Source organism: Chionomys nivalis, chromosome 26 (genome assembly GCF_950005125.1).
Source record: "Chionomys nivalis chromosome 26, mChiNiv1.1, whole genome shotgun sequence".
In the NCBI taxonomy this organism is placed as follows: Eukaryota; Metazoa; Chordata; class Mammalia; order Rodentia; family Cricetidae; genus Chionomys; species Chionomys nivalis.
Genome location: NC_080111.1, coordinates 13,584,015 through 13,609,363, shown reverse-complemented (window position 1 = coordinate 13,609,363; position 25,349 = coordinate 13,584,015). Strand labels below are relative to the sequence as shown.

The 25,349-nt window shown below is 44.4% G+C and overlaps 1 protein-coding gene across 3 annotated transcripts; it reads right to left on the bottom strand.

Annotated features, from left to right (window-relative positions):
• Positions 1-809: 809 nt before the first annotated feature.
• Positions 810-8,628, bottom strand: Zbtb14 (zinc finger and BTB domain containing 14). Of its 3 annotated transcripts, none has more exons than XM_057758718.1 (3): positions 8,200-8,628; positions 5,945-6,028; positions 810-4,009 (listed from the first exon to the last, which is right to left on the bottom strand). In XM_057758718.1, the coding sequence occupies exons 2-3, from the start codon at positions 5,945-5,947 to the stop codon at positions 2,663-2,665; spliced, it is 1,350 nt and encodes a 449-aa protein (XP_057614701.1). In that variant the 5' UTR covers positions 5,948-6,028; positions 8,200-8,628; the 3' UTR covers positions 810-2,662. The 3 variants fall into 3 exon arrangements, with proteins under 3 accessions (XP_057614701.1, XP_057614703.1, XP_057614702.1); XM_057758720.1 differs by lacking the exon at positions 8,200-8,628 and adding an exon at positions 8,053-8,088; XM_057758719.1 differs by lacking the exon at positions 8,200-8,628 and adding an exon at positions 7,227-7,761.
• Between the last annotated feature and the right edge of the window lie 16,721 nt (positions 8,629-25,349).

Here is a 25,349-nt window from a genome sequence, read left to right as displayed (position 1 = left end):
CAGGGTGTTAAACACGTGTTGAATCTGAGTCCTATCATCCCCCACCCCCCAGTATAACCCTCAGTTATACTGAAGTCCATGCATGATGGGTGAGCGCTGTGCTTCTGTGCCAGATCCCTGTGTCTCTCACTTGCTCAGAGGGGTCCTGAGCAACTCTTTAGCCATGCAGGCAAGTTTTGGATTTGTGTCTTGCCTCAGCCTCCTGAGTAGCTGGCATGAGCTGACTAACACTACTCCAAGCTTACAGCTCCTAACAGTCATCATCTAAACCAATGCTAACATAATGGAGTCAACACAATGCCTGCGGACATATACTCTGTACAGAAAGAGACGGTACTGACGGAAAGTTAGCAATGCCGACGTTTAGGGTTCCCCTTCCCCTCCGGCTGCAGATTCAGGGCCGGCACACCTCGGAAGGAGCTCCCTAAGCCTCTGGAGGGTCCCTTGAGAAATTTAACACGATGTTTACTACCCATGGGATGACTAGAGCTAGCTGGATGAGCAAAGACGAGTGTTACTGCTCAGGGCCAAGAAAAGTAATTTTAAGACCCCACCGTCAACACACACTCCAGCAGGAACCCAGCACCCATGGGAGAAGCTGTAATGGAAATCCATGTCTTGTATGAAGCAGTTCAAATGCTAACTAAACACATAACAGAAAGGACTGAAAGTTCTGCTTTGTGTCTCCAGGCTTTCTATAGGGACTAATTTCATATGCTAAGTCTGTACCTCTATAAAACCAAGAGTGAGGTAGTATGGATCTGGACGTGCACACGCCATGAAGAAAACAAGCAAGAACGAGACAAGTATATTATTTTCTTTATATACAAAACAAAGGCCCAAAATATGGTTTGTTGAAGTAGCTATCAACAGGATGTCAGCTGACTTCACGTTTGCTTTGGTCAGCACGGCCTGGGAACAGCAGTCGGTCCCCTCCCTAACAGCACAGAAACACACTGACAGGACTGCCTTCAATACAGAACAAAGAGCTTTCAGGGAAAATTAAGTTAATTTTAAACCAAAACATTTTACCAATAAATAAGAAATTTAGAAAGGTAGCATCCCCACCCGACACTCTTGGGCATAACACGTACACCAATTTTGAAAATAAAAATTTTCTCACAATAGTCATAACAGGTGATCATATAGCAAGCCATGTAATGAAATTATTTTAATGTATTTTTTAAAAACGAAAACCTTAAGAACCAAACATGAACTTTAAAAGTTGGCACTTACTTTCTACAACTGTACATCCTAAAACAATGGTCTAGTACTTTCTTACAGAACATAATTCAAACTCTGTTGGCATTTCAATATACTCCTAAGGAAACAGTTAAAAGCACTTTTAGTATGCCGGATCTCAAACAAAGTTCATAATTCTGATTTATGGCTATGAAGAGGCAGTCAGCTTCTACTGAAAACTGCAGCCAGTGATAAAACATACTTGGAAAACAAATGATCGGTCTGAAGATCTTTAATATCGGTTATGACAGTCTGATGTTTGTTGCCAATGAAAGGTACTTTAATCCAATGTGCAAAAAAATAAAAAAATAAAAAAGTGCAGCTGTCCTTTCCCTTGAAATACGTAGGACCAACACTACTATTTACACGTTTGAAAGATTTGAAATTATTTAAGCATCTTTATGAGAAATTGAGAGCTGCAGAGAACCCCAAAAGCTTGATCATCCATAAACTACTAAAACATCTCAAGAAGCATTTCTGTTTCTTGTCCTAATTTTGATCCTAAATACAAAACCAATTTTGAAATCAGTCAGGATTTTGAGGACCTAGGAAATTTTAGGGGTTTTGTATCTGTGAAAACCTGGTCTCGGAGACTTCCCTCCTTCTCTCACTACCGGTTAACTCCAGACACCCACAGGCAGAGTGACCACACTGGGTCAAAGAGGAACTCAGTTCCAGTACTACCAGCATCCTGGTGGTCACACTCACCCCGAGGTCCACACGACCTGCAGCATTTGGGGTGGGGACAGGGGCCATCACAACGGATGAAGAGACACTTCAGCAAAGCAACCATTTACTGTCCACAGAAACAGTAAAAACAATGATATACAGAGAGATTTAAAAATCAACAAGCCAAATATAAAACTAACACCATTCCGTATTTCCAAACTTGGTTTTGTATTTTAAAGTGTCCTGGGTCGGTCGGCATGTACCAGGGTTTTCTGCACCGATATGAAGTTCTTGCATCCAGTTAATAAAACTGCTGTTTTGACCGGAAGTCACATATATTGGGACGGGTAGGAGATCAATTTATTCAATTACTCTGCGGTGCACTCACCAGTTTGGCAAGCGTAGAGGAATTAAGAATGGAACAGAAGCGGCTCACTTTAAACCGGACAAAGGAGTTTTCAAATTAAAACTATAAAGAGGGGCAGGGGAGCTTACTGGGAACATGAACACTAGACACCACAAAAAAAAAAAAAAAAAAAAAACCCAAAATAAAAAAACTGTTTGGTCAGAACGTAGGAACGTAACTGCCTTGAGGAATCTGAAAATCACCGAACTGGAATGAGCACTGTCTTAGGTCCAACCAGTACAACACTCTTAAGTTACCACAAAAGCACTCAAAGGTGTTCACTGACTGTGATCAATGCAACCTCGGCATTGACCTCCCAGGCCACGTGTTCCTGACCCATCACCTCTAGCTGCAGGCAATGGTCTCCAGCTGCTGCTCTGCCTCGGCAGCCATCGCTGCCGCCTGCAACTGTTCTGTCTCACTCTGGATGGCACTGGGGGTGACCTGCTTCCTTTCACTGTGCATATTGTTCTCGTGCCTCTTCAGATCTGAGGCCTTGGCAAACGCCTTGGTGCAGGAGCCACACACGAAAGGCTTCTCCCCTCGGTGTCTCCTTTCGTGGTCCTTGAGGTGAGACTTGTGTTTGAAGGCTTTGTCACACATGTGACATGCGAATGGTCTTTCGTTGCTGTGAACCCTCTCATGCTTCTTTAGGTCTGGGGCGCGGATAAATGACTTCCCGCACACCTCACAGCTGTAGGGCTTATACCCTGTGTGAATTTTCAGGTGTTCCTTCAGGTGGGCCTGGGTGGTGAAACCTTTTGTACACATTTCACAAACAAACGGCCTGTCTGCTGTGTGGAGCCTTTCATGCTTCCTCAACCTGCCTTCGTCGGAAAACGTCTTCCCACACGCTTGGCAGGCAATCTGCTCCCGATGGTGACCATAGAGCAAATACTCAAACTTCATGTCACTGGCAGCTGTTGTCCAGCCTGGAGTCTGTTCGTCTTTTACTTCCCCCATCCCATCATTAAATGTTAAGGCTTGCGGGGTCTGAGACCCCAGATCTTTGGACTCGGGGGTCTCCATGGATTCTACTTCCTGGCCATAGCAGTTCACTTTTCGCACTTCCTCACTCCCCAGTTCTTTTAAAATCGCCTCCTGAACCCTGAGAGTAGTTGTAGGGGACTTGCCGTCCTCCTGACTCGGGGGAGTGCCTTCTACTGTGTCGTCGGAGGGACTGTCATCCTGGTCCCCGATTTCTTCCACATCATCATCCTGAGTGTCGGCGGCATCTCCGATGGGGCGATTTAACTTGAGGCAGTACTTGCTCTTTGACTGGCCATTGCTTTCATCGGGGCTGGACACGTCACGCTTCTGAGAACAGAGTTTATCCAAAAACCGGATACCAAGAATCTGACCCGACGACATCATCAGGTTAACATCCTCCTTTTTCACGGAAATCTTTGCTGTGTACATGTAGTTCAGGACCTCTTCAAATATATCAGAGCGGAGGAAATCTATCTCTATGACGGAAGAACTATCCACTTCTAGCTTCTTGAAGAGCTTCTTAAAGTAGGTGCTGCAGGCAGCGAGAACACAGCGATGGGCTCTGAACTTCACATCTTCAACCACGATCGCGATATCGCAAAACTCTCCTTCCAGGCGCTGTTCATTCAGCGTTTTCAGAAACAGCGTTTTATGATCGTCGTCATTATATTTTATGGTTTCAGACATACTGATGAAAAACTCCTGCAAAAAAAAAATTTTTTAAAGGAGTTTAATTAATGTGTAGTGCTCCCCATACCCACCCCACCCCTGCCCCAAAAGCAGTCATACTGTGACTATTTGGAACCTAACAATCTAGAATCTTGGTGTTAAAGATGGTCCAAAAACAGGCAGGAAAGAATGACCCCAGACAAGGGATTTCCATGTTGCTATTCTGAAGTACTTTCAGTTTACAACAGTTTCCTAGTTAGAACAACAACGGCAGTTTTTTTACAAAATATACACCAGGCATTATTCTATACGGTTTAGATGTTTCAACACACTTAAGTACAAATAACCCTATGAAATAACTGTTGTCTTCAGTTTGTAGAAGGGGTTAGGGATCTGTCCTATAATGACTTAAGATCTAGTAATCAAATCCAGGAAACGTGGTTTAAAAACTCAGACTGTCAAGACAGAGGAAAAAGACTGATAAACAGTCCAACCATGAAGTATAAGTTACAGGATCGAGACAAGAATCCTCAAGTCCTGGAGCTGGAGACCTCAGTAGGTAAAAGGGGGCTACATTCCCAGCTGCAGTGGACACACGGTGGGCCTCTAATTTCAAGAAGGTACAAGTGAATTCTGGAGCAGAGTCAGCTAGCTCTAGCAGCCGAACAGTGAACTCAGCGAACATGGAGAGCAATCAGGAAGACTCCCACCTTGTCAGCCTAGGGGTTCCACAGGAATGGCCTTACACAGATACACACACACGCATGCACTTGCACACGTGCAGACATGAATACACGCCACAAACACAGAAAAAGAGAATCCTCAAGTCCTATCTATGGTGTCTGATTCCAAGTAGGGAGGACTCAGGAAAATACCATCTGGGCTGGGCATTATACTTCGTTGAGAAAAGAGACAAACCGCCACTGGAGAGCTAGAGAGGGCGTTGTAGCCACAGGAGTCTGTGTTTTCTACTTGTCTCTCCACAGCAGCTTTGGGCCACTCCTGGACGAGTATCAAGGTTTAATCTGACCCCAAAGACATCTGGGAAGAGACTGATGAGTGGCTTCTTGTCACAGGATGCCAATCTTCCAGCCACCCAGTTAAGTCTCACCAGTAACAGGCGTACAGGACCAGAAGTGCTTCAAGTTTCAGATTTTTCCAGATTTTGCAATTATGCATATACCTCATAAAATTGGGGAAGCCAGTCCAAGCCAAAATACAAAACTAGTTAATATTTTACACATACCTTACACACATAGTATAAAGGTAATTTATACAGTATTTTATACAATACTTCATTTATTTCCAGTTTTCTTTTCTTTTCTTTTTTTTTCTTTTTTTGGTTTTCCGAGATAGAGTTTCTCCATGTAGCCCTGGCTGTCCTGGTACTCACTCTGTAGACCAGGCTGGCCTCGAACTCATAGATAACCACCTGCCTCTGCCTCCTGAGTGGTGGAATTAAAGGTGTGCGCCACCACCGCCTGGCTTAGATAGTATTTTAAACAAAACTTCATAGTATAGATTTTTCATTTGTGGCTTCTTATCAGCCTTCAGGAAGTTTCAGTTTTGAGTATTTTGGACTTACGGAGGTTCAACCCTTACTCAGTAAGTGTTGGAGTATTTTAAAAGCAAAAGAATTTCAGGACTACCATGAAAGACCTAGCAATGTGTTTAAGAACTGATCTAAAACCAATGTGTTTTACATTTTCTACTAAAAGAAAAACAAAACAATTGTCTTACTTTTATTCGACAGTGTATATGTCTGAGGAAAGCAGATTTTTCCTCACAGAAAAAGAATTATAAATGTACAACTAGAATGTGTATGTATGTGTACACAGTGGGGACCAGGGGCTTGCTTAAGCCAAGAAAATACACAACCCTTTATCCGATACCTCTAGACCTGAGATACTTATTTTAAATCAAATGCCAAGTGATATTCTAATTCTTAATATTCTAAGGTATACTTACCATGAACAATTCAGGCTATTTTCTTAATGCCTTAAACTCCAAAATCTTCAGATCAGAGTAAGTCTGATCAGGGGCAAGCCAGATCTATCAGAAAAAAGATAAAAGACTAAGTAAGATTTTTCCCTATCTCAAATTCTAAACCAAGTGTTTACAAGAATAAAAAAACAAAACCACAGACCCCTTTATTGTCCCACCTCTTGCATACGAATCCATTTTTCTGGGTAGAAGCCAGGGGCTAGCAGTAATCCGGCCTGGTTCTACATAAGGACTAGAAGTGTGGCAGGTGACATCAGTATGTGTCCTTACCCCCACCACGTCCTGTTGGGTACCTAGTTCTCCACTTTCTCTCTAGGACCTAGAAACGTCTTGATACACGTTTCTCTAAATATAGCAGAGGCTGTAGGAGCACACGTTCGCAACAGTTAGGAGGGGAAGCAAGGAGTAAACATGCTACTTTGTCCCCGCAATTGCAAACTGTGCACCAGACGGCAGTGGCAAAGTCCACACTTTTCCCTCTATCCCTTCCTATACAAAGGTTCAAAGAATTTTCTTTGATTCTTAAGTCTCATCTAAAGGACTCCACATCCTGCAGGCCCATATTCTAAAGAACAAAAATATCCTCTAGTGACCACTAACCCCCACAAACACGGAAGTGTGTAGAAGCAGGTGGTTGCAGCTAGAATCCTACACAAAGACCTGGCGCAAGACTCCACCAAAGGACCCCTAACAAGTTCCTGCAATAGGAACCACAGAGCTCGGAACCAGCAGGCTTTCTCATCTGTACTACATGAGGGCTGGTAAGGGGATTTCTAAGGATGCGCCATTCTTCATTTAGGCCTTCCTGTATTCTAGATGCAGCCTGGGACTGCAGCGGGCTTGAAGGAGGGCACTCCCTTCAGAATCTTTGGTGACACCTCTGTTGTCACTAACTGTGGAATCAAAACGAGCATGGCACTTAGAGAAGGGTGGCTCTACAGTAGCCATGGCAACGCATCAGCGTGCAGCTTCTCATTTCTGGTTAGTGTGTATTCTTTTTCAAAGGAGGTCACGGGCCAATCGGCTCGTTTTTTTTTTTCCTATAGAGATGTTCCCATTGCTAAGTTCAAATGAGTCAAACCGGAAGATAGCCACCGCCAGTGTGTGTGTAAGTAGGTGTGGGACAAGCCATAGTCCAACACCTACAATACCCTAAAGCAGCTCCTTGCTAGCCGTTCTCCACATCGCGGGAACGCTAAAGCGCCCGCACCGAGCAGGGAGCCCGGCTTTCCCAAAGCAAACTTACATAAGCAGTCGCAGCCGCCTCCTTATTCCGGAGCAGCTGCGACAATGGCGGCCACACCACTTCCCTGTCGCGACCGCACAACTTGGAAGTGGGGAAGACTGGGCCTGGCGCGAGACTCGGGGCGCAGCCCGCGCGTGGGAGCCCAAGCTCGCATTTCGCAGCCCGGGAGCCGCCGAGCGCAGCGAGCCCTTAAGCATTCTTTCCCAAACAAAAGCTCCCCGGCGTGGCGCCGGCCGGCGACAGGCCACTCTCCCTTCCACGATCCGCCACTTCTCCAGATGGCAGCGCGGGAGCGAGGTTCTTCCCTGGCCCGCAGCAGCAGCCCCGGCGGCGGCGCGGCGAGCACGGGAGCGGGCATGCGGGCCGGTTCCGCAGCCCCGCGCCGCGCCGCGCCCTGCTCCGCCCGCGAGCCCCGAGCTCGCGCCCCGCGCACTCCGCGGCCTGCGCGTCTGGTCCTCCCGCGCCCTCCCGCGGCCAGGGGCGGGGGCGGCGCGCGGCCGGCTCCCCGGAGCTCCGCGGACGCAGGCGGGGAGCGTGCGCGGGGGGTCCCGTCGGCTCCGGGGAAAGGGGGGGGGGGAAAGACAGCTGCGAGGGGCGGCGCCCCGCGGGCCGCGCTCGGGCCCGGCTCGGCCGTCCCCACCCCCACCGCGGTGCACTGCGGCGAGGAGAGCGGGGCGGCCATGAACTCGGCCGCCGAGCGAGCGAGGGAGCGCGCGCGCGGGCCGCCGCCTGGCCTCTCCCCACCCGCTCGCTCGCCGGCCTGCGCGGCCCCCGGGGCGCCCGGCCCTCACGCCCAACCGCGGCCCACGCCCGATCCCGCTCGCACCGCGCTGCGCCGCCACATCCTGCAGCTGGCTGCTGCCCGAGCTCGGCGGGAACGCGCCTCCTCTCAGCCGCCCCGCCGCGCCCGCCGCCGGCTGCCCCCGCGTCCCCGCGCCCGCCCCGGCCCTTTCAGCACCCGGCCCGCGCTTACCTGCAGCCTGGCACAGCTACAGACGCTCGCCGTGGGCTCCCGCGTTCGGCAGCGCGCAGGCCAGGACGGGATGGACGCGGGGGCACGGTGGGTGGCAGTGTTTTGGATTTTTTTTTTTTTGTAGTTTGGGGAGGGGGTGGGGTGGGGGGGAAATCGTGCACGTCCCTGGTGGTAGCAGCCCTCTTCCTGCACGAGCACAGAATATCTAGCCTGCCGCGAACACCCCCACCCCCCCTCCCCGTGCATGCGCGGTGCGAGCCTGGAGGGGGGGGAGAAGGCGCGCCGCCGCCTGCGCAGGCACGGAACCCGACCGGGCCTCTTGAGTGAGCGAGCAGGGAAAGGGTTAATCTGGGACCTTACGGGTCGACGCTTTCCTTGGCTCTACGGGGCCGCCCGCGGAGGGCCCTGGGCCCTGCGCACGCGCGCGCACGCGCGCGGCATGGGGCGCGCGAAGCCCGCGCGCGGGAGAAGGGGGTGGGCGGGGCTAGGGCGGGGCTTCGGCCGCAGGGGAGCGAATGCTCGAGCTCAGTTCTCGGGCACCCGCCCCGCCTGGAGCTCTCGGCTCCTGGGCTCCCGCCGGCGCCGGGCGTCGGAGCTGCGTCGGGAACGCGGGAACCTGCGCTCCCGTGCGTGTGCATGTGCGTGGGCCAGTACTGCCCCTGGGTGCGCGCGATTCGGGCGCTGAGCTCGTCCTGGCTTTTGGGCAGGTGTCCCGGGTACCGTCGCTCAGTGTGCTCTCGCCCGGACACCCAGGCGCGATTCCCGGACGCCAAGGGCCTGGTTCCTGTCGCCGCGGCATTGTTTATGGGGTGCAGGCATTTGCAGAACAAATGAAGGGCCATCTTTGATTTGGAATGTAAGGGGCAATTCCAGTCACCTAGGACAGTTTGCACAACCACAAAGCTCTGCATCTGCCAGACTAATGGGTGCCCCTGCGTTCACCCTAGTGCTTCCCCCTCTAACAGTTCTAGAGTTGGCGCTCCCATGGGGAGTTCTGATAGCTTGGTACTGTCAGCACAGCTCCCTTGCTGTTGAACCTTGTGTTCCTTGTGCTACACGGCCTGAGTCTCTTTAAGTGCTCTCAGGCTTAGGGCTTGGGAAGTGCCTTAAGCTCCCACATTTCTGTTCATCCTACAATATTGGCGGCTGGATTGACACACTTCTAACAGTGTCAAATCACATGAATAACATCTGGAATTAGGGCAGGACCGTGGACTTATGGGAAGGTGATGTGCCCGTGCTAGGCACGTAAGTCAACACGAAGGAATATTGTGATAGCCTCTGTTTTCTAACGGCCAGCTGTTCAGCCTCAGCTGTAATATTAACGTCTTCGAAGGTGTTTTGACACACGGTTTCAGATTTTTATTTTCTGTGTATGAGCGCTTTGCTTGAATGAATGAAGGTGTACCGCGTGTGTCTGGTGCCAGTGGAGGTCGGAAGAGGGCGTCAGATCCCCTGGAACTGGAGCAGGATGTTGTTAGCCACCATGTGGCTTCTGGGAAGCAAACCTGAGTCCCCTGCAAGAGCATTACGTGCTCTTAACAGCTGAGCCATCGTTAGAGCTCACACACGCGTCTTTTGATGCCCACAACAGCAGTTGTGTTGGCAGGTGTGGTGGAAGAGTCGCCGGAGAATAAACCTGCCCTAGAGTTAGGCATATCTGTTTCAAATACCGAATAAACTAACTTTTCTAAGCCACGTTTTTGGTTTTTTTTAAAAAATGATTTATTTTTTATTATATTTAAGTGTGTGTATGTGTACTCTGTGTGTTGTGTGTGTGTGCTCAAACACATGGTTATTTGCATATGAGTGCACGTGACATTTGGAATCCAGGGGCTTTGGATCCCCTGGAGCTGGAGTTACAGACCATTGTGAGCCACCTGACATGGGTCCTGGAAACCAAACTCTGGTCCTCTGGAAGTGGAGCGAGAACTCTTAACTACTGAGTCCTCTCTTGTCGGAGATCAGCTTCGACGAAAGTATCATTTACCAGGGTAGGGGCAGGGGATTAGAAACTAAGAGAATGAAGACGTGAGTGGAAATAATACAACAAGAAACATAGGGTAGCCAGGCAGTGGTGGCGCACGCCTTTAATCCCAGCACTTGGGAGGCAGAGGCAGGCGGATCTCTGTGAGTTCGAGACCAGCTTGGTCTACAAGAGCTAGTTCCAGGACAGGCTCCAAAACCACAGAGAAACCCTGTCTCGAAAAACCAAAAAAAAAAAAAAAAAAAAAAAAGAAACATAGGGGCACCAGGAGGGAGTTCCAGTGAATACTGAGATCCGCCTGCATTTAGTTTTCCATACACTTTTATACCCCAATACAACAGGGGGAAGAAGACAAAAGACTGCTTTAACATGATACAAAGGACAGCTAGAACAGTTATTTGCTTCAATACTTTGAGTATCAAGTCATTAGCATTCTGTTGTTTAGGCCATGAACCCACCCTAGACCAAATATTCTGAAGGCAGCCACTCCCAAGGTCAAACCCCCTATTTCAAAAAAAAAAAAAAAAAAAAGATTGAATTTCCTGACTCCTGGTTGGGGGGAGTGGATCTACCTATATGGACCGTCTTAACGTCAAAAAGACTAAGTAACCACACCCTAGCTCAGGGTGTGTAGCCACACTTGTCAACAGATTTGAACAAGCTAAAACTCTTGACAAGACGGAAGTAGGCTCACATTTTTGAGCCTCCAAAATCTTTCCAGCCTTTTAAGCCTCACCCTGCTGTTTTCTGAAATGGAGACAAGGAAAACAGGGCAATTGTGAGGATTGGCCCATACGGTACCCAGGCATGTTCTTAGTGCAAATATTAGTCCCCCGTTGTTAAGGATATCCATGCCGTCCATGGTGTTGGGTTCCCATGGCAGTGGCAGGAAGTGGTCATCATACTTGACACTGCCCGTTTGCTTTCTGCTTGTTTGCACTGCTCTGAGCATACACTTTAGTCCTGCCTGTGCTTTGTTTACAGGGGACTAATAGGAGCACTCTCATGGACTTGTGTTGTGAGGTAACAGGGTGACGGCTGAAGTTCAGGGTGCGGGAGCACGGCTCGCTTGCAGTAATCTTCACTGCCACCACTGCCACGGCTCGTGGACCACACCTGGAGGGGCTTCACTCTCTGGATTTATTGTCTGCCTCATGTGTAGGGATGGTCTTTCTGCACGCGGAAAATAATCTGTCCCTGTGCTTTGACCATGCTGGTGAAATTAAATTAGTTCAGAAAGTTCGTAAGCATTAGAACCATGAAGTGCCTGACATTTTTACTTTTGTCTCACTTATCCCTTGCATTTATGTGCATGCTACCGGTGCTCTCCCTGCCTGGTCCTTGCTTATCATGGAGACTCGCAGGAGCAAATATAATAAGGAGGGACCATTCTCATGGGAAGGAGGAGCAGGGGTAGGAAATCCCTGCCTATGCTACCACCCTCAGCATGTACAAGTCTCAAAGAAAACATCAGTCAAATACCAGTCGATAGCAAGAATCAACCTAGAATTCAGTATGAAAGGGCATATTGTGGAGTTTGTAGGGATCAAGGCCCTCCTGAAATACATTGAAACACGAGGCCTTTGGTAGAAGTGTTCTTCTTTTTCTATTAACAATGGCTGTCATTCTAGATGGGAGACAACTGCTAGGGTCATTCAGAGTGTGCTGCTTTTCACATAGGACGTTCACGGCCTCTGAAAGGAAACCTGTTTCTGAGAATTGTGAGACTGGACTGTGGGACATACGGTGTGGCGTGTGGGATATCAGGATACTGACGGACACAAAACGGCCTTTTAAGGGACAGTTGGAAGTTGTCCTGCTATTTGGGATTCTTTTTTTTTTTTTTTTTAAATATTTATTTATTTATTATGTATACAATATTCTGTCTATGTGTATGCCTGCAGGCCCAAAGAGGGCACCAGACCCCATTACAGATGGTTGTGAGCCACCATGTGGTTGCTGGGAATTGAACTCAGGACCTTTGGAAGAGCAAGCAATGCTCTTAACCTCTGAGCCATCTCTCCAGCCCCCGCTATTTGGGATTCTTAACAGTGAGTGGAGCTGATATCTCCATCAGAGTGACTGTACGGTCTATTTTTTTGTTTTGTTTTGTTTTGTTTTTTTGAGACAGGGTTTCTCTGTGGTTTTGGAGCCTGTCCTGGAACTAGCTCTTGTAGACCAGGCTGGTCTCGAACTCACAGAGATCCGCCTGCCTCTGCCTCCTGAGTGCTGGGACGGTCTATTGTTTTTGACTATCGATACAAGTAGTAGAGATTGGGCAACTTTTGAGTAGTGCTTTTGAGTAATCTGTATTATTCGGTTCCTCATGCCCTTGGTCGTCTGTGTTTAAAGGAACACTTGGGTCACTGTCTCCTCTGCTGCCTTGAATGACCAACAGATCTTAAAGAATGAGACCCATTGCAAATGAACTGAACCTAGCCAAGTCCAGGTAGGCAAAACAACTCACCCACACTCCCGTTAGCAGGGAAATCATGTTTGTTTTGTAGGCTACTGGGAGACTGTATTTTGTGAGGTTTGATACAACATTCAATATATCGAAAATAAAATCTTACCTAGTGCCATAAGGACCCTTCCATCCTACTTCCCTGGAAACCCCGGATACAGAACAAAAATGGCATGATCCCATGGCGATAAAGATGTACACATTCAACAAATGTCCATCCAGGACCTTAACATAAAAGCTTAAAAGCACACCCTACCATGAAGAAAGAAGGGGGAAAACTCCATTTAAATGGGAACTCAGTAAAGGCTTCATTCTATGCTTAAGAGCTATAGGATGACAGAGAGATAACAGAGAAGAGCAGGGAATAAAGTTTCAGACGACTAGTGTATTAGTCAGGGGTCTCTGAAGTAGTAGAACTTACCAAATGAATCTCTATATAGGAAGGGGGCTTAGAACAGACCACAGTCAGCTAATCCAACAATGACTGGCTGTGAACCAAAAGTCCAAGAATCCAGAAGCTGCTCAGTTCACGAGGCTGGATGTCTCTGCGTATCTTCAGCAGATGCTGGAATCCCAGAGAAGTAGGTTCTAATGCCAGTGAAGGGATGGATTGTTAGCAAGATGAGGGCAAGCAGGCAAAGAGCAAAAGCTTCCTTCTTCCATGTCCTTATATAGACGTCCAGGTGTAGCCCAGGTTAAAGGTGCGTCTTCCCGCTGCTAGATCCATATTAGAGACTTGTCTTTTCTCAGCTCGAAAGATCTGGATTAAAAGCATGTCTTCCATAACTCGAAGATCCAGACTAGAAGTGGAGCTTCCTATTTCAAATGAAGAAAAAAAAAATCCCTCACAGTTATACCCTTTATTTTGGGAGTTTTAGTTTCTAATGTAGTCAAGTTAATAACCAAGAATAGCCGTATAGCCATCGCAGCCAGGCACAGTGAGGGAAAGAGTGGAAGCAACTTGGTACGGTTGAGGTCCCACAGTGGAGAGAGTGACCAGAATGTAGTGGCCATGGCATGAAGCCATGAAGAGCAGGACCCAGCTCTTCTCCTGCCTGAGCTGTCTGTGTCAGCCCAGATTTCCTGTTAAATAAAATTGCCTAGGTTTCGGCGAGATGACTGAGTGGGTAGAAGGTGATTGCTGCAAGTCTGACTCAAGTTCTATTCCTGGAACCCATGTAAAGGTAGAAGAAATAAATAGCCCACTCCGTAAAGCTGTTTCCTGGCCTCTGCGTGTGTGCTGTCCTCCCACCCCCCGCCACAATAAAAATCAGTTTTACTTAGGTACCTTTGAGTCTCTTATCCAGAGTAAATTGAACCTTGGCGTATACATCACGAACTCCTGCATTTCAGAGGCTAGTACAGTACAGCTATCCTTGCAAAACTCTTAGAAGAGTCAGCTAAGGAGAGACTTTAAACTTTAATATAGCAGGGGTGGGGTGCAGGTACCTTGATGTGCATGCAGAGGTCAGACGACAACCTCTGTCCTTCACCATATGGATCCTGGGGGTCAGACTCAGGGTCTCAGGCTTTTAGCACCTTTTTAGCGCCTTTACCGACTGAGCCGTCTCACCAGTCCTGGTGAGAGACATTTGAAACAATGTCAACTAAATGATATTATCCATCACTACCTAGAAAGAGAAAAGCAGCAGATTCGCCACAAAACTTCCCTTTTAATAAAACGTGCTTATTGATCACTGTCCTAAGAATTAAAACCTTGTGAGACTTCCATTTGACAACCTATGATGGTACCAGTGAAATAAAAGTAATTAGTCAGAAAATCAAATGCTGCTGTTCTTGGTACATAACAACGGACTATCAAGTAAGAAGCGGGTTACTGATAGATATGTTTTTGTAGCATATGCACTTATAAAACAATATCCTAAGAGTTATAATCCCACTGGCTTTCCTTGGGGCAATCATATATCCACTTAATTAGTAGTAACAGAATGCAAACTTGAACTTGTTCTATGAGAAAGATCAGAATGTTATTGCTGCCTTAATGAAGTATTTTAGTGGCTTTGTTAAGAATGAGAATACTTGGAAGTTGAGTAAAATGGGGATACTTTATAAGATTTGTCTCTGATCTCCAGTTATAAAGCATCACAAGAAATAATTATATCAAACTTACTTTGGAGCCATTACTTTGGAACTATCTGCATTGATAGTGATTAAAAAAGAAATTCCAGTTACTTCAGTAGAAAGGTTGGATAGCCAGATATTTCATCCTTGTGGTGGATACCTGATCAAATAGCATCGAAGTTTCTTTGAGAAACTTTGAGAAGTTTCCTTGGCTCACAGTGCCAGGAATTTCAGTCCACAGGCTGTTGTTCTGTTGCTTCTCAGCCATGGTGAAGCAGACAGAATAGTGGTAGAACTGTGCATCAGAGGTTACTTACCTCACAGTGGGCAGGAAACAGAGAAAGGGAAGAGGGAACAGCCCCCAAAGATATTCCCTAAAAACCCCCACAAGCTTGGGTCCAACCTCCAGTATATATAAACTTGTAAGGCGAACAGTCTAATTCAAATCATACATAGCACTCTATGCTGGGTCCCCAAAGGGTAAAGTCCATCTCACTATGCAAAATGTAGTTAGTTAGTCTCTAGGAATCCTGTACTGATAACAGTTCTGACACTGTTCAGAAGGCCAAGCTAAAACTCTCCCTCAAGATGCAGGGAAAACTCATAGCTGTAAGTCCCTGTAAAATTATAAACAAATTATATTTTAATTTATATATATATATAAATTATATATATATTTCCAAGGTGAAATGGTATGGCGTAAACATTTCCATCCCAAAAAGGAAGACGAGGAGGAATGTAAGAGGGTTCACATCAAAGCAAGACTGAAGCATAGCCTGGAAACCATTGGTTCCGGTAGCTTCGGGTCCCATGCATCGGGTGTGTGCTGACAAGAGAGCTCGTTTTCCTGAGCATACTGGTTGTTGGCAGATCACTTGATCCCTTTCTTGGGCTGGCTGCACTTGCTTCTTGTAACCTTGCTGGGCAGATGTTCCATATTACCAACATGTCAAAGATCCCAGGGTCTTCACTACAGCTTGGTAGAAACTTTAATAGCTCTCTCGAAGATTTTGCCACTTAATTTCATGTTATCATATCAGTTGATCTTTGTATTCCAAACAATTTTGGATTATGTATTGGATAATTTCAACCTCATGTGACTCAGTTAAGTTAAACCACCCACTGTCACAAGCCACCTGTGTGCTGAGACTCATCACGTCGGGATGACGGTTGGATCTGTCTTGCTGTGTTCCATGTGTTGACCACTCTAGGTTTTGATCCGTTAGTTCACATCTGCAAGGCTTTTGTGTGCTTATGGGATAAGATCTGCATATACACAGCTCAGAAGCGATCTTGGGTTCCTTCCAGAGGCTTCTTCCTCTTTATAAACTCCATTCCCCAATTCTCTGGAAACTGAGGCATTGCAAACTCTGTGTTTACATCTGGAGGTGGAGCTAAGTGAAGGGATAAGCAGAAGAAAAAGCAGTGACCAACTGGTGCTGATGAACTGTCGTGTTTCCTGATACATTTGATTCATTAATGTATTTATCTATTTGTATTAGTTTTATTGTGTGTATAGGTGGGTGTGGAGCATCGGGCGCTGTGTATGGGTGCACAAATACTGTAGCATCGTGTGAAGGTCAGAGAGGAGCTTGCAGGAGGCAGTTCTCTCTTTCCACAATACAAGTGAACTCAGGTACCCTGGATTCCAGCAGGTGCACATGGTGCTAAACCATCTCATTGATCCAATATGTCCGTTTTAAAGAGCTATAAATATCCTTGTAAGGATTCCTTTTTCTCTTTACAGTGTGTTTCTCTCTGTAATTCTGTTTACATTTAGCTCTATCTACTTCCTATATTTCTCTGGTACTTTAATATATATTATTAATAAGATGATTAATCTGAGTGTGATTTAATGAAATATTATTTTCAACTATATAGGAATATTTTTATTATCTTTTTATTGATACCTTTTAATTTTATATGTTTCTACCTTACAATTTGCAAGGATGTCATTACTTGCAAAATTCCTATGTGGGGGTCTGGAGAGATGATTCAGAAGTTAAGAGCACTGGCTGCTCTTCCACAGGTCCTGAGTTCAATTCCCAGCAAGCAGACGGTGGCTCAGAACCATCTATAATGAGATCTGGTGCCCTCCTCTGGCCTGCAGGGGTACATGCAGACAGAACACTATATATAATAACAAATAAATCTTTTTTAAAAATCCATGTGTATTTAACTTTTATTTATATTTACCACTGCTAACAACATTTTCCCTCCATTCGCCCAATAATCTTTCTCCTCTTTTTCTCCATACATAAGTACACATTTTGATTCTACTGCATGTACTGGCTTTTTGGGAGCCTAGTCTGTTTGGATGCTCACCTTCCTAAATCAGTTTCTAACAGAAAGTCACAGATACATCATTTTCCCCTAAATACCTCAATGTGTGTTTCCTTTCTAAAAGGGAGACAATATCTCATGTAACCACACCACGATGAGCAAAAATCAAGTATCTGACACTGGTGTGATGCCATCCCATAACCAACGGTTCATATCCAGGCTCCCTGCTCATTCCAGCATCATTTAAAATTACATACAGAAGGACATGGGACACTTTCCCCCAGCTACGGGAATCCTGATTGTAGTGATGAGGAGAGCAGGCCTGCTTTTGATCTCGCCCGGCTCCCGCATGGCTAGCTTAGCCCCAGAAATAACAACACACAAACTGTATTCATTTAATCACTGCCTGGCCCGTTAGTTCTAGCCTCTTATTGGCTAACTCTCACATCTTGCTTACCCATATCTAGTAATCTGTGTATCACCACGGGGTCATGGCTTACTGGGAAGATTCTAACCCACGTCCATCTCGGGCTGGAGCTTCATGGCAGTTGCCTGACTCTGCTTTCTTTCTCCCAGCATTCTCTTCTGTCTTCCCCACCTACTAATGTTCTGACCTATCAGGCCAAGCAGTTTTCTTTATTAATTAACCAATGAAACAACAGATAGATAGAAGAAGATCCTCCTACATCACCCGATTACCAGGGATTTTTCTTTGTATAGTTCTGCTGTTTTAAAACTTGAGAATAATTTTTTCGCCTTTCTTTCTTCTCTTTTCACTTGTAAGTTGCAAAACTCAACCACATGATTGATTCCACGGTAGAGTGTTGAGCCACCCTTGAGAGTTACTTTCTTTTCTAGAGGACAAACTTAAGGTTTAAAGTTTGTCATTGATCAAAGAGTATTTCATCTAATGAAAGGCAATGTAGATTTTTACGTTAATATCCCAAAAGTTTTATTGTCTTTGAGCAGCAGGCATTGAAGCTGGATTTGGTTTCTTCTTTGTTGCAGACACTTGAAGAAAGAAAAGTGGTTCACCAGTATGCTGCACGATGTCTATCAAGTACCTTCTACCCCAGGACAGTGTCCGAAACTATGGTACTCAGGTTGTCCGAACGTGACACTCTATAGATTGACACCTTTTCACTTTAAAAGTAGAATTCAACTTCGGTCTATTATAAAAGCTAGATTGAAGCATCTACCAAATTCTACCTACATTAAATTTTTTTTCTGTGTCTCCAAATGTTCATTATTTTTCTACTACTGGACTTTAGAAATTGGTCTATCACATTGAACTTTTAGGCATTTGATATAAAACATCTATTATATTATTTGTGGTGTTTAATAAACTCCGTATTATGCCTTTTATACATAAAACTATCCATGAATTGAGTATAAAATATGTTATCAAAATTATCATTCTGCCAAATATTGTTAAACAAATTTGAAAAGGCTGAATGCATTAGTACTTATTTCAAGTGAGCAAAAATTATTTTCATCTTTTGGGAATTAAAAAGTCTTTCTGTTTTCTCAGCCATAAACACCTCAATACCAACATTAATTAATTAATAGAAAAGTTGAAATAAAAATTTCTTTAACTGGCATTTGTAATTGAGTTGTACCATCTCCACCTCCTATACACCTTTGCCTTTGTCAGTCCTGGGGTGTGTTGAGCATACTCTCGGAACCTGTTGTACCCCTTTCATATTTAGGTTGAATGTTTAAATATATACATACATATATATAAATGTATGTATACTTAAATCTAGGTTTATAGTACCTAAATAAACTTGTCATAGCTGGTCAAATGACCATTGAACTAGCCTATTAATGTTAGAATATTTAGTTTCTTATCTACATCAAAACTCAGCATCTCTTTACAAAGTTAGTGTACAAGTGTTCAAAGACATTGAAAAAAAGCAGCCTACAGCAAAGAGTGTCTGCTTACTCAGTCTCCAGGTGCTAACTTGAATCCTCTGCCACTGCCTGCCAACCAGTGTTCCTTGAGCAGTCTGCTTCATGGCTCATGATTCAGGTTCCTTATTTGTGTAATCAGAAGAAAGCTAGCTCTTCCTCTAGGGCTACTTAATTCAATTAATGGAAATAATTGTTTCTTGTTATACATAGATTTTTCTCAAGTTCTTTGATGGAGGAAGGTCATTGGTTAATTAAAAAAGAAACTGCTTGGTCCTCATAGGTTAGAACATAGGTGGGTGGAGTAAACAGAACAGAATGCTGGGAGGAAGAGGAAGTGAGCTCAGATGCAGGGCAGCTCCTCTCAGAGCCAGACCCGATGCAGCCAGCCACCAGGTCAGACATGCTGAATCTTTCCCGGTAAGCGCACCTAGTGGTGCTATACAGATTATTAGAAATGGGCTAAATTAATACGTGAGAATTAGCCTAGAAGAGGCTAGATATAATGGGCCAGGCAGTGTTTAAAAGAATACTGTTTCCGTGTAATTATTTTGGGTAAAGCTAGCCAGTGGCTGGGAGCAGGGTGGCGGGAAGCAGCCCGCAGCTCCCTACAACAGTTCTTTATATAAAATGTTATAGTACTTATATAAAACCCACACATGTATTTCCATGTATGTTAAGTCATCTGTGGATGACTTGTAGTACTCAATAGAATGTTAACACTTACTACGTTGTTTAGTGAATATTGACAAGAAAAAGTCTGCACATGGCCAGGACAAGGTGAGATTTTTTTCCTTCCAGACTATTCAGTTTGCAGTTGGTTGGATCCAATATGGAGTACCTGTGGTGTATGGAGACTGAGTGCATCTTTCTTGCACTGGGCACTCTAGGCATTGTAGATACAGCAGTGAACAAAACACACAAACACTTCTGGGAAGTAGACAATAAACCAGTAGAATTGCTATACACTGTTGCCTGGAATGCTGTGCAGAAGAATGAAGCAGAGGGAGTAAGAGGAGAGCTGGCAACAGAGGTGAGTGGTTTCAAATAAAGCTGCAAGGGAAGCCTCACTGAGCAGGTGGCAGATTCCCGAAGGAAGCTGGGGGAATCATTTGGGTAAAGATTTTGGCAAAGTTTTCTAGGAAGAAAAACCCCAAGCAGGCATCATGGACCTCGGGTTTTGAAGAAATGGCAAAGATAAAGGTAGACAAAAAGAAGGCTTGTAAAGAGCAAGAGGGACATCCTGTTTGTATTAGCGTTCTCTAGAGTAACAGAACTTAGGGAATGAATATCTATCTATCTATCTATCTATCTATCTATCTATCTATCTATCATCTATCCATCCACCCACCCACCCACCCACCCACCCACCCACCCACCCATCCATCCATCCATCCATCCATCCATCCATCCATCCATCTATCTATCTATCTATCTATCTATCTATCTATCTATCTATCTATCTAGGGGATTTATTGGAATGACTTACAGGCTCAGTGCACAAAGTATCTTCAACATACACTGGAATCCTGATGAAGTAGGCTCTAATGTCAGTGAAAGAATGAACTTGTAAGCAAGGTGAGAGCGAGCAGGCAAAGAACAAGTTTCCTTCCATGTCCTTATATAGGCTTCCAGCAGAAGGTGTGACCCAGGTTAAAGGCACGTCTTCCTGCTTCAAGATCTGGATGAAAGGCGCCTGTATTCCTACTGCAAAAATCTGGAGTAGGAGTAAATCTACCTACTTCAAATAAAGCGGAAAAAAAAAAATCCCTCACAGGTGTGCCCACTATTTTTGGGGTTTAGTACTTATTTCCAGATATAGTCAAGTTGACAACCAAGAATAGCCATCACACTACTCCTAGTCAAAAGAGAGCCCTAGTCATGTCTCTAGAATCTTTTAGGAAGAGTGAAACCCATGAGTATCTGAGTAGGTTCCTGTTTTAGTTAGGGCTTCTGTTGCTGTGATGAGACACCATGACCACAGCAACTCTTATAAAGAAAAACATTTAATTGAGGTGATTCGCTTACTGTATCAGAGATTCAGCCCATTATCATCATGGGAAGGATGGCAGCGGTGTGCTGGCAGCCATGGTACTGGCTTCATCTTGATCAGAAGGCAACAAGAAATGGTCTCAGACACTGGGAGGTAGCTTGAGCATAAGAAACCTCAAAGCCCACTCCCTCAGTAACACACTTCCTCCAACAAGGCCATATCTACTCCAACAAAGCCATACCTCCTAATAGTGCCACTGCCTATGAGTCTATGGGAGCCAGTTACATTCAAACGACCACAGCCCCTAAATACAGTCCTTCTTGACCTCAGTGGCACCCTGCAGTCTCCTGAAGTGGTGGTGCTAACCATCTGGGTCCCAGCCCTGAGTGTCTTGCCCTTAGAAGACCCAGTAAATCACACTGGGGTATGATTTATGTCATCAGGACATTTTGGTGCTCCCCAGGTTATTCGGAGTCATAGACTCAGTTTAAAATGGCTGTAACAAATGTTGCGAAGTCTACAGGAGGACTGGAGAGGTGGCTCAGCAGTTTAGAGCACTGGTTCTTCCAGAGGACCCAGGTTTGTTTTCCAGAACCTCATGGTGGCTCACAACCATCTGTAACTCCAGTTATAAAGCACCTAATACCCCCTTCTGGCCTCCTTGGACACCGATCACATGTGGTACACATACATGCGTGCCGGCAAAACATTTATATATAAAATGGATAAATCTAATACATTTTTTTTTCATAAAGAAGGTTAGAGGAGAAGGTGGATTTTAGGTGTGAGTTGATTCCTACTACAGAGAGAGATGTCAACTTCTTCCGATCTGAACACTTAAATCCTGACATAACTAAGGTGGTGCTCTGTTCTGTGGAGCTGATTGATGTGAAAGAAAATATCTCCATGGAATTCCTTGTTCCACCTAAGCTCACGTCTTCATGGCATACCTCCATTGTTGCTTAGCTCAAAGTCTATCTAAAAATGAGCCATTTCTTACCTTCCATGATACAAAGAACTATAGATGAAATTGTCTGGATAAGTAGAAGATATATTTTCTCCTCAACATTTATTTGACAGTTAGATTTTTCTGCATATCTAGCCTTCATGTTGATCTAAATTCTAGTTTTACACTAGGACAAAGTGGACCAAGGATGAATTAAAGCAAGTTAATTTATGAGCTGTTACTATATCCAAACTGTGCCAAGTGACAGGTGACCCTAAATATCACACAACTGTCTTCACAATTAGGAAATAGACTAATATATCTTCCCACATTTTTTTTTATGTTACTAATAATGTTAAGGTTTTATGCACTACAGTTAAATAAGAAACAATTTAATGAGAATGTTACAGAATTCATAAAGAGGTAAAAATCAGAGTCAGTAGTTAAACCATTTAAATAAGTGGAGAAAGAAATAATTAGACGAAGCCATCAACTTCTCTCTGTGCCTTGTCGGATTAGAGGGAAGCAGCTTTCTTTCTGAATAGATTTATGGAACAGTTTATACTGCAACCCAAAAAACATTTTTAAAGATTTATTTATTTATTTATTTATTTATTTATTTATTTATTTATTTATTATGTATACAGCATTCTTGATATTCTGTCTGCATGGATGCCTGCAGGCCAGAAGAGGGCACCCGATCTCATTACAGATGGTTGTGAGTCACCATGTGGTTGCTGGGAATTAAACTCAGGACCTTTGGAAGAGCAGGCAGTGTTCTTAACCACTGAGCCATCTCTCCAGTTCCCAAAACACATTTTAAACAATTTTTTATTCTACTAAATCAAAACTATATAACTAAAATAAATATTTATGGGGAAATATCTAAGCAAAAAATGTATAGAAATAGTAAAGAAGTTGAATATGTTCATGTTAATTTTTCCATCCAAGAAACGTATTTACTCATGTTTAACTCTAGAAGTAATGCATATACTGTGAGCCAGCCTAAGAAAATGCTCCACAGAAGGAGAAAGATATATGTTCTATGAGATAGGCTCTCACCTTATAGGCTAGGCTGACTTTGAACTTGTGGTCCTCTTACCTCTGCTTCCTATGAGTTAACTATTTTATTTGAGACTATTTATTTATAGAAATGTTTCAGATATAGTATAGAATAATAATGGAGACTGTGATTTCATTTCCCAGACCCAAATAATTGTACAAAAACTATATTAATTGCAACATTATTTGGCCAATGGCTCAGGCATATTCATAGCTAGCTCTTACATCTTAAATTAACCCATTTCTATTATTTTATATTTTGCACAAGGCTCGTGGTTTGTTAGCTTCTGGGGCGGCTACATGAAGGCCTGACACCACCTTCTTTCTCCATGCATTCAGTTTTGTTTCCCAGTCCAGCTTTATTTTGTCATGCCGTAGGCCAAAGCAGCTTCTTTATTAACCAATGGTAATAAAACATAGTCATAGCATACAGAGGGGGAACCCACATCATCAGAATGCTTCCACACTGGGCTGTTCTTGGTTGTCAAATTAACTCTGGAAGTAACTAAAACTCAAGTGGCTAGGTACACCTGTGAAGGACTTTTCTTAATCAAATCATTAGAAGTGGGAAAACCCATGTTTAATCCAGATCTTTTCTTGTGGGAAGATCGGCCTTAAATCTGGACACTCAAACCTTCTTGTGGCAACCTATATTCAGGATATAAAAGAAGAAAGTTCTTGCTCTTTGCCTGCTTTCCTTTGCTCTCACTGGCAACCCCATTGCTCGCTGGTGCTAGAACCTGTTTCTTTGGGATACTGGGCAGATGCCAAAGACCAGCTGAGAAATCCAGCTTCATGGACTGAACTGGATTCTTGGATTTCCAGTGTTAGCTGGACCACAGCCTGTAAGTCACCTTTAAAAATCTCCTTTAGCCAGGCTGTGGTGGCACATGCCTTTAATTACAGCATCTGGGAGACAGAAGCAGTCAGATCTCTGAGTTTGAGGCCAGCCTGGTCTATAAGACTAGTTCCAGGATAGGCTCCAAAGCTACAGAGAAACCCTGCCCCACAAAAAGAACAAAAAAAAATCCCCTTTAATAACTTCACTTTAATAAATCTTATATATAACATATATAAGAGTTGTTATACTAATTCTTAAAACAAAGTTTTTTTAGGTAGGGCAGGGTGGCTTCAAACTAATTTGTTGGCAAGGATAATCTTGAACTTTTGATCCTCCTACCTCTGCCTTCCAAGTACTGGGATTACATGAATGTAACTCCATGCCCATCTAAACCTGTTAAATTTTCAAAAGAAATATATCTTTTATAGATTTTTGAAAAAGATAATTAGGTAGGGAAAGCCTGTATAACCAACATGTCAACTGCTGTGAGTCAACAGTGTTTCCCACAAGCCATGCATTGTGCATGGGTCTCTACAACTTGCAGATTGCTATAGACTGTAGGAGTCTGTCTTTGCCAGGGTTTCTATTGCTGTGATGAACACCATGACCAAGAGCAAGCTGGGGAAGAAAGGGCTTATTTGGCTTACACTTCCATGTGCTCATCATCATAGGAAGTCAGAGCAGGAACTCAAGAAGGGCAGGAACCTGGAGGCAGGAGCTGATGCAGAAGCCATGGAGGGATGCTGCTTACTGGCTTGCTCCTTATTGCTTGCTCAGCCTGCTTTGTTCAGAACCCAAGACCACCAGCCCAGGGATAGCACCACCTCTAATAAATTTGGCCCTCCTCTATCAATCACCAACTAAGGAGATGCCCTACAGGCTTGTCTATAGCCTGATCTCATGGAGGCATATTTTAAATTGAGATTTTCCTCCCCTTAGTTGACTTCAGCTTGTGTCAAGTTGACATAAAACTATTCAGCAAAGAGTCTATTAAAATATTCCCAGCCTTAGCTATGCTCACCGTCTAAGGCAAATACATTGGTAAGTCATGCATATTTATAAAACAAATGAAAGCAAATGAAAATTCCAATTTTTACAACAGGTGTGAGTGTATTCAGCTGCAGAGATAGCAAAGAGGATGTTTTTAACCCAAGGAATCTGTGGATCCCTTCATGAGAAAAGGAAGAAAGGTATTAGGGAAAAAACCCTTGAGTGACAAGGAGTAAAGAAAAGACAAACCTTATCATATTTGAACAGCTTTCTAGTTGTCTTCATTTTCTTTGATGTCCACTTAATTTTATCCTATCCGTGCAACTGAGAATCATATTTGGAGTGTAGCATTCAAATGTCTCATAATGGGTGTGGTACTCAGCAGTGTCCTGAACTTGCATTATGTTTGCTTTGCATTTCTGGTACTCACACATTCCTTGTCTAATTAGGTTTTTTTTTTTTTTTTTTTGGTTTTTCGAGACAGGGTTTCTCTGTGGTTTTGGAGCCTGTCTTGGAACTAGCTCTTGTTTGCCAGGCTGGTCTCGAACTCACAGAGATCCGCCTGCCTCTGCCTCCCAAGTGCTGGGATTA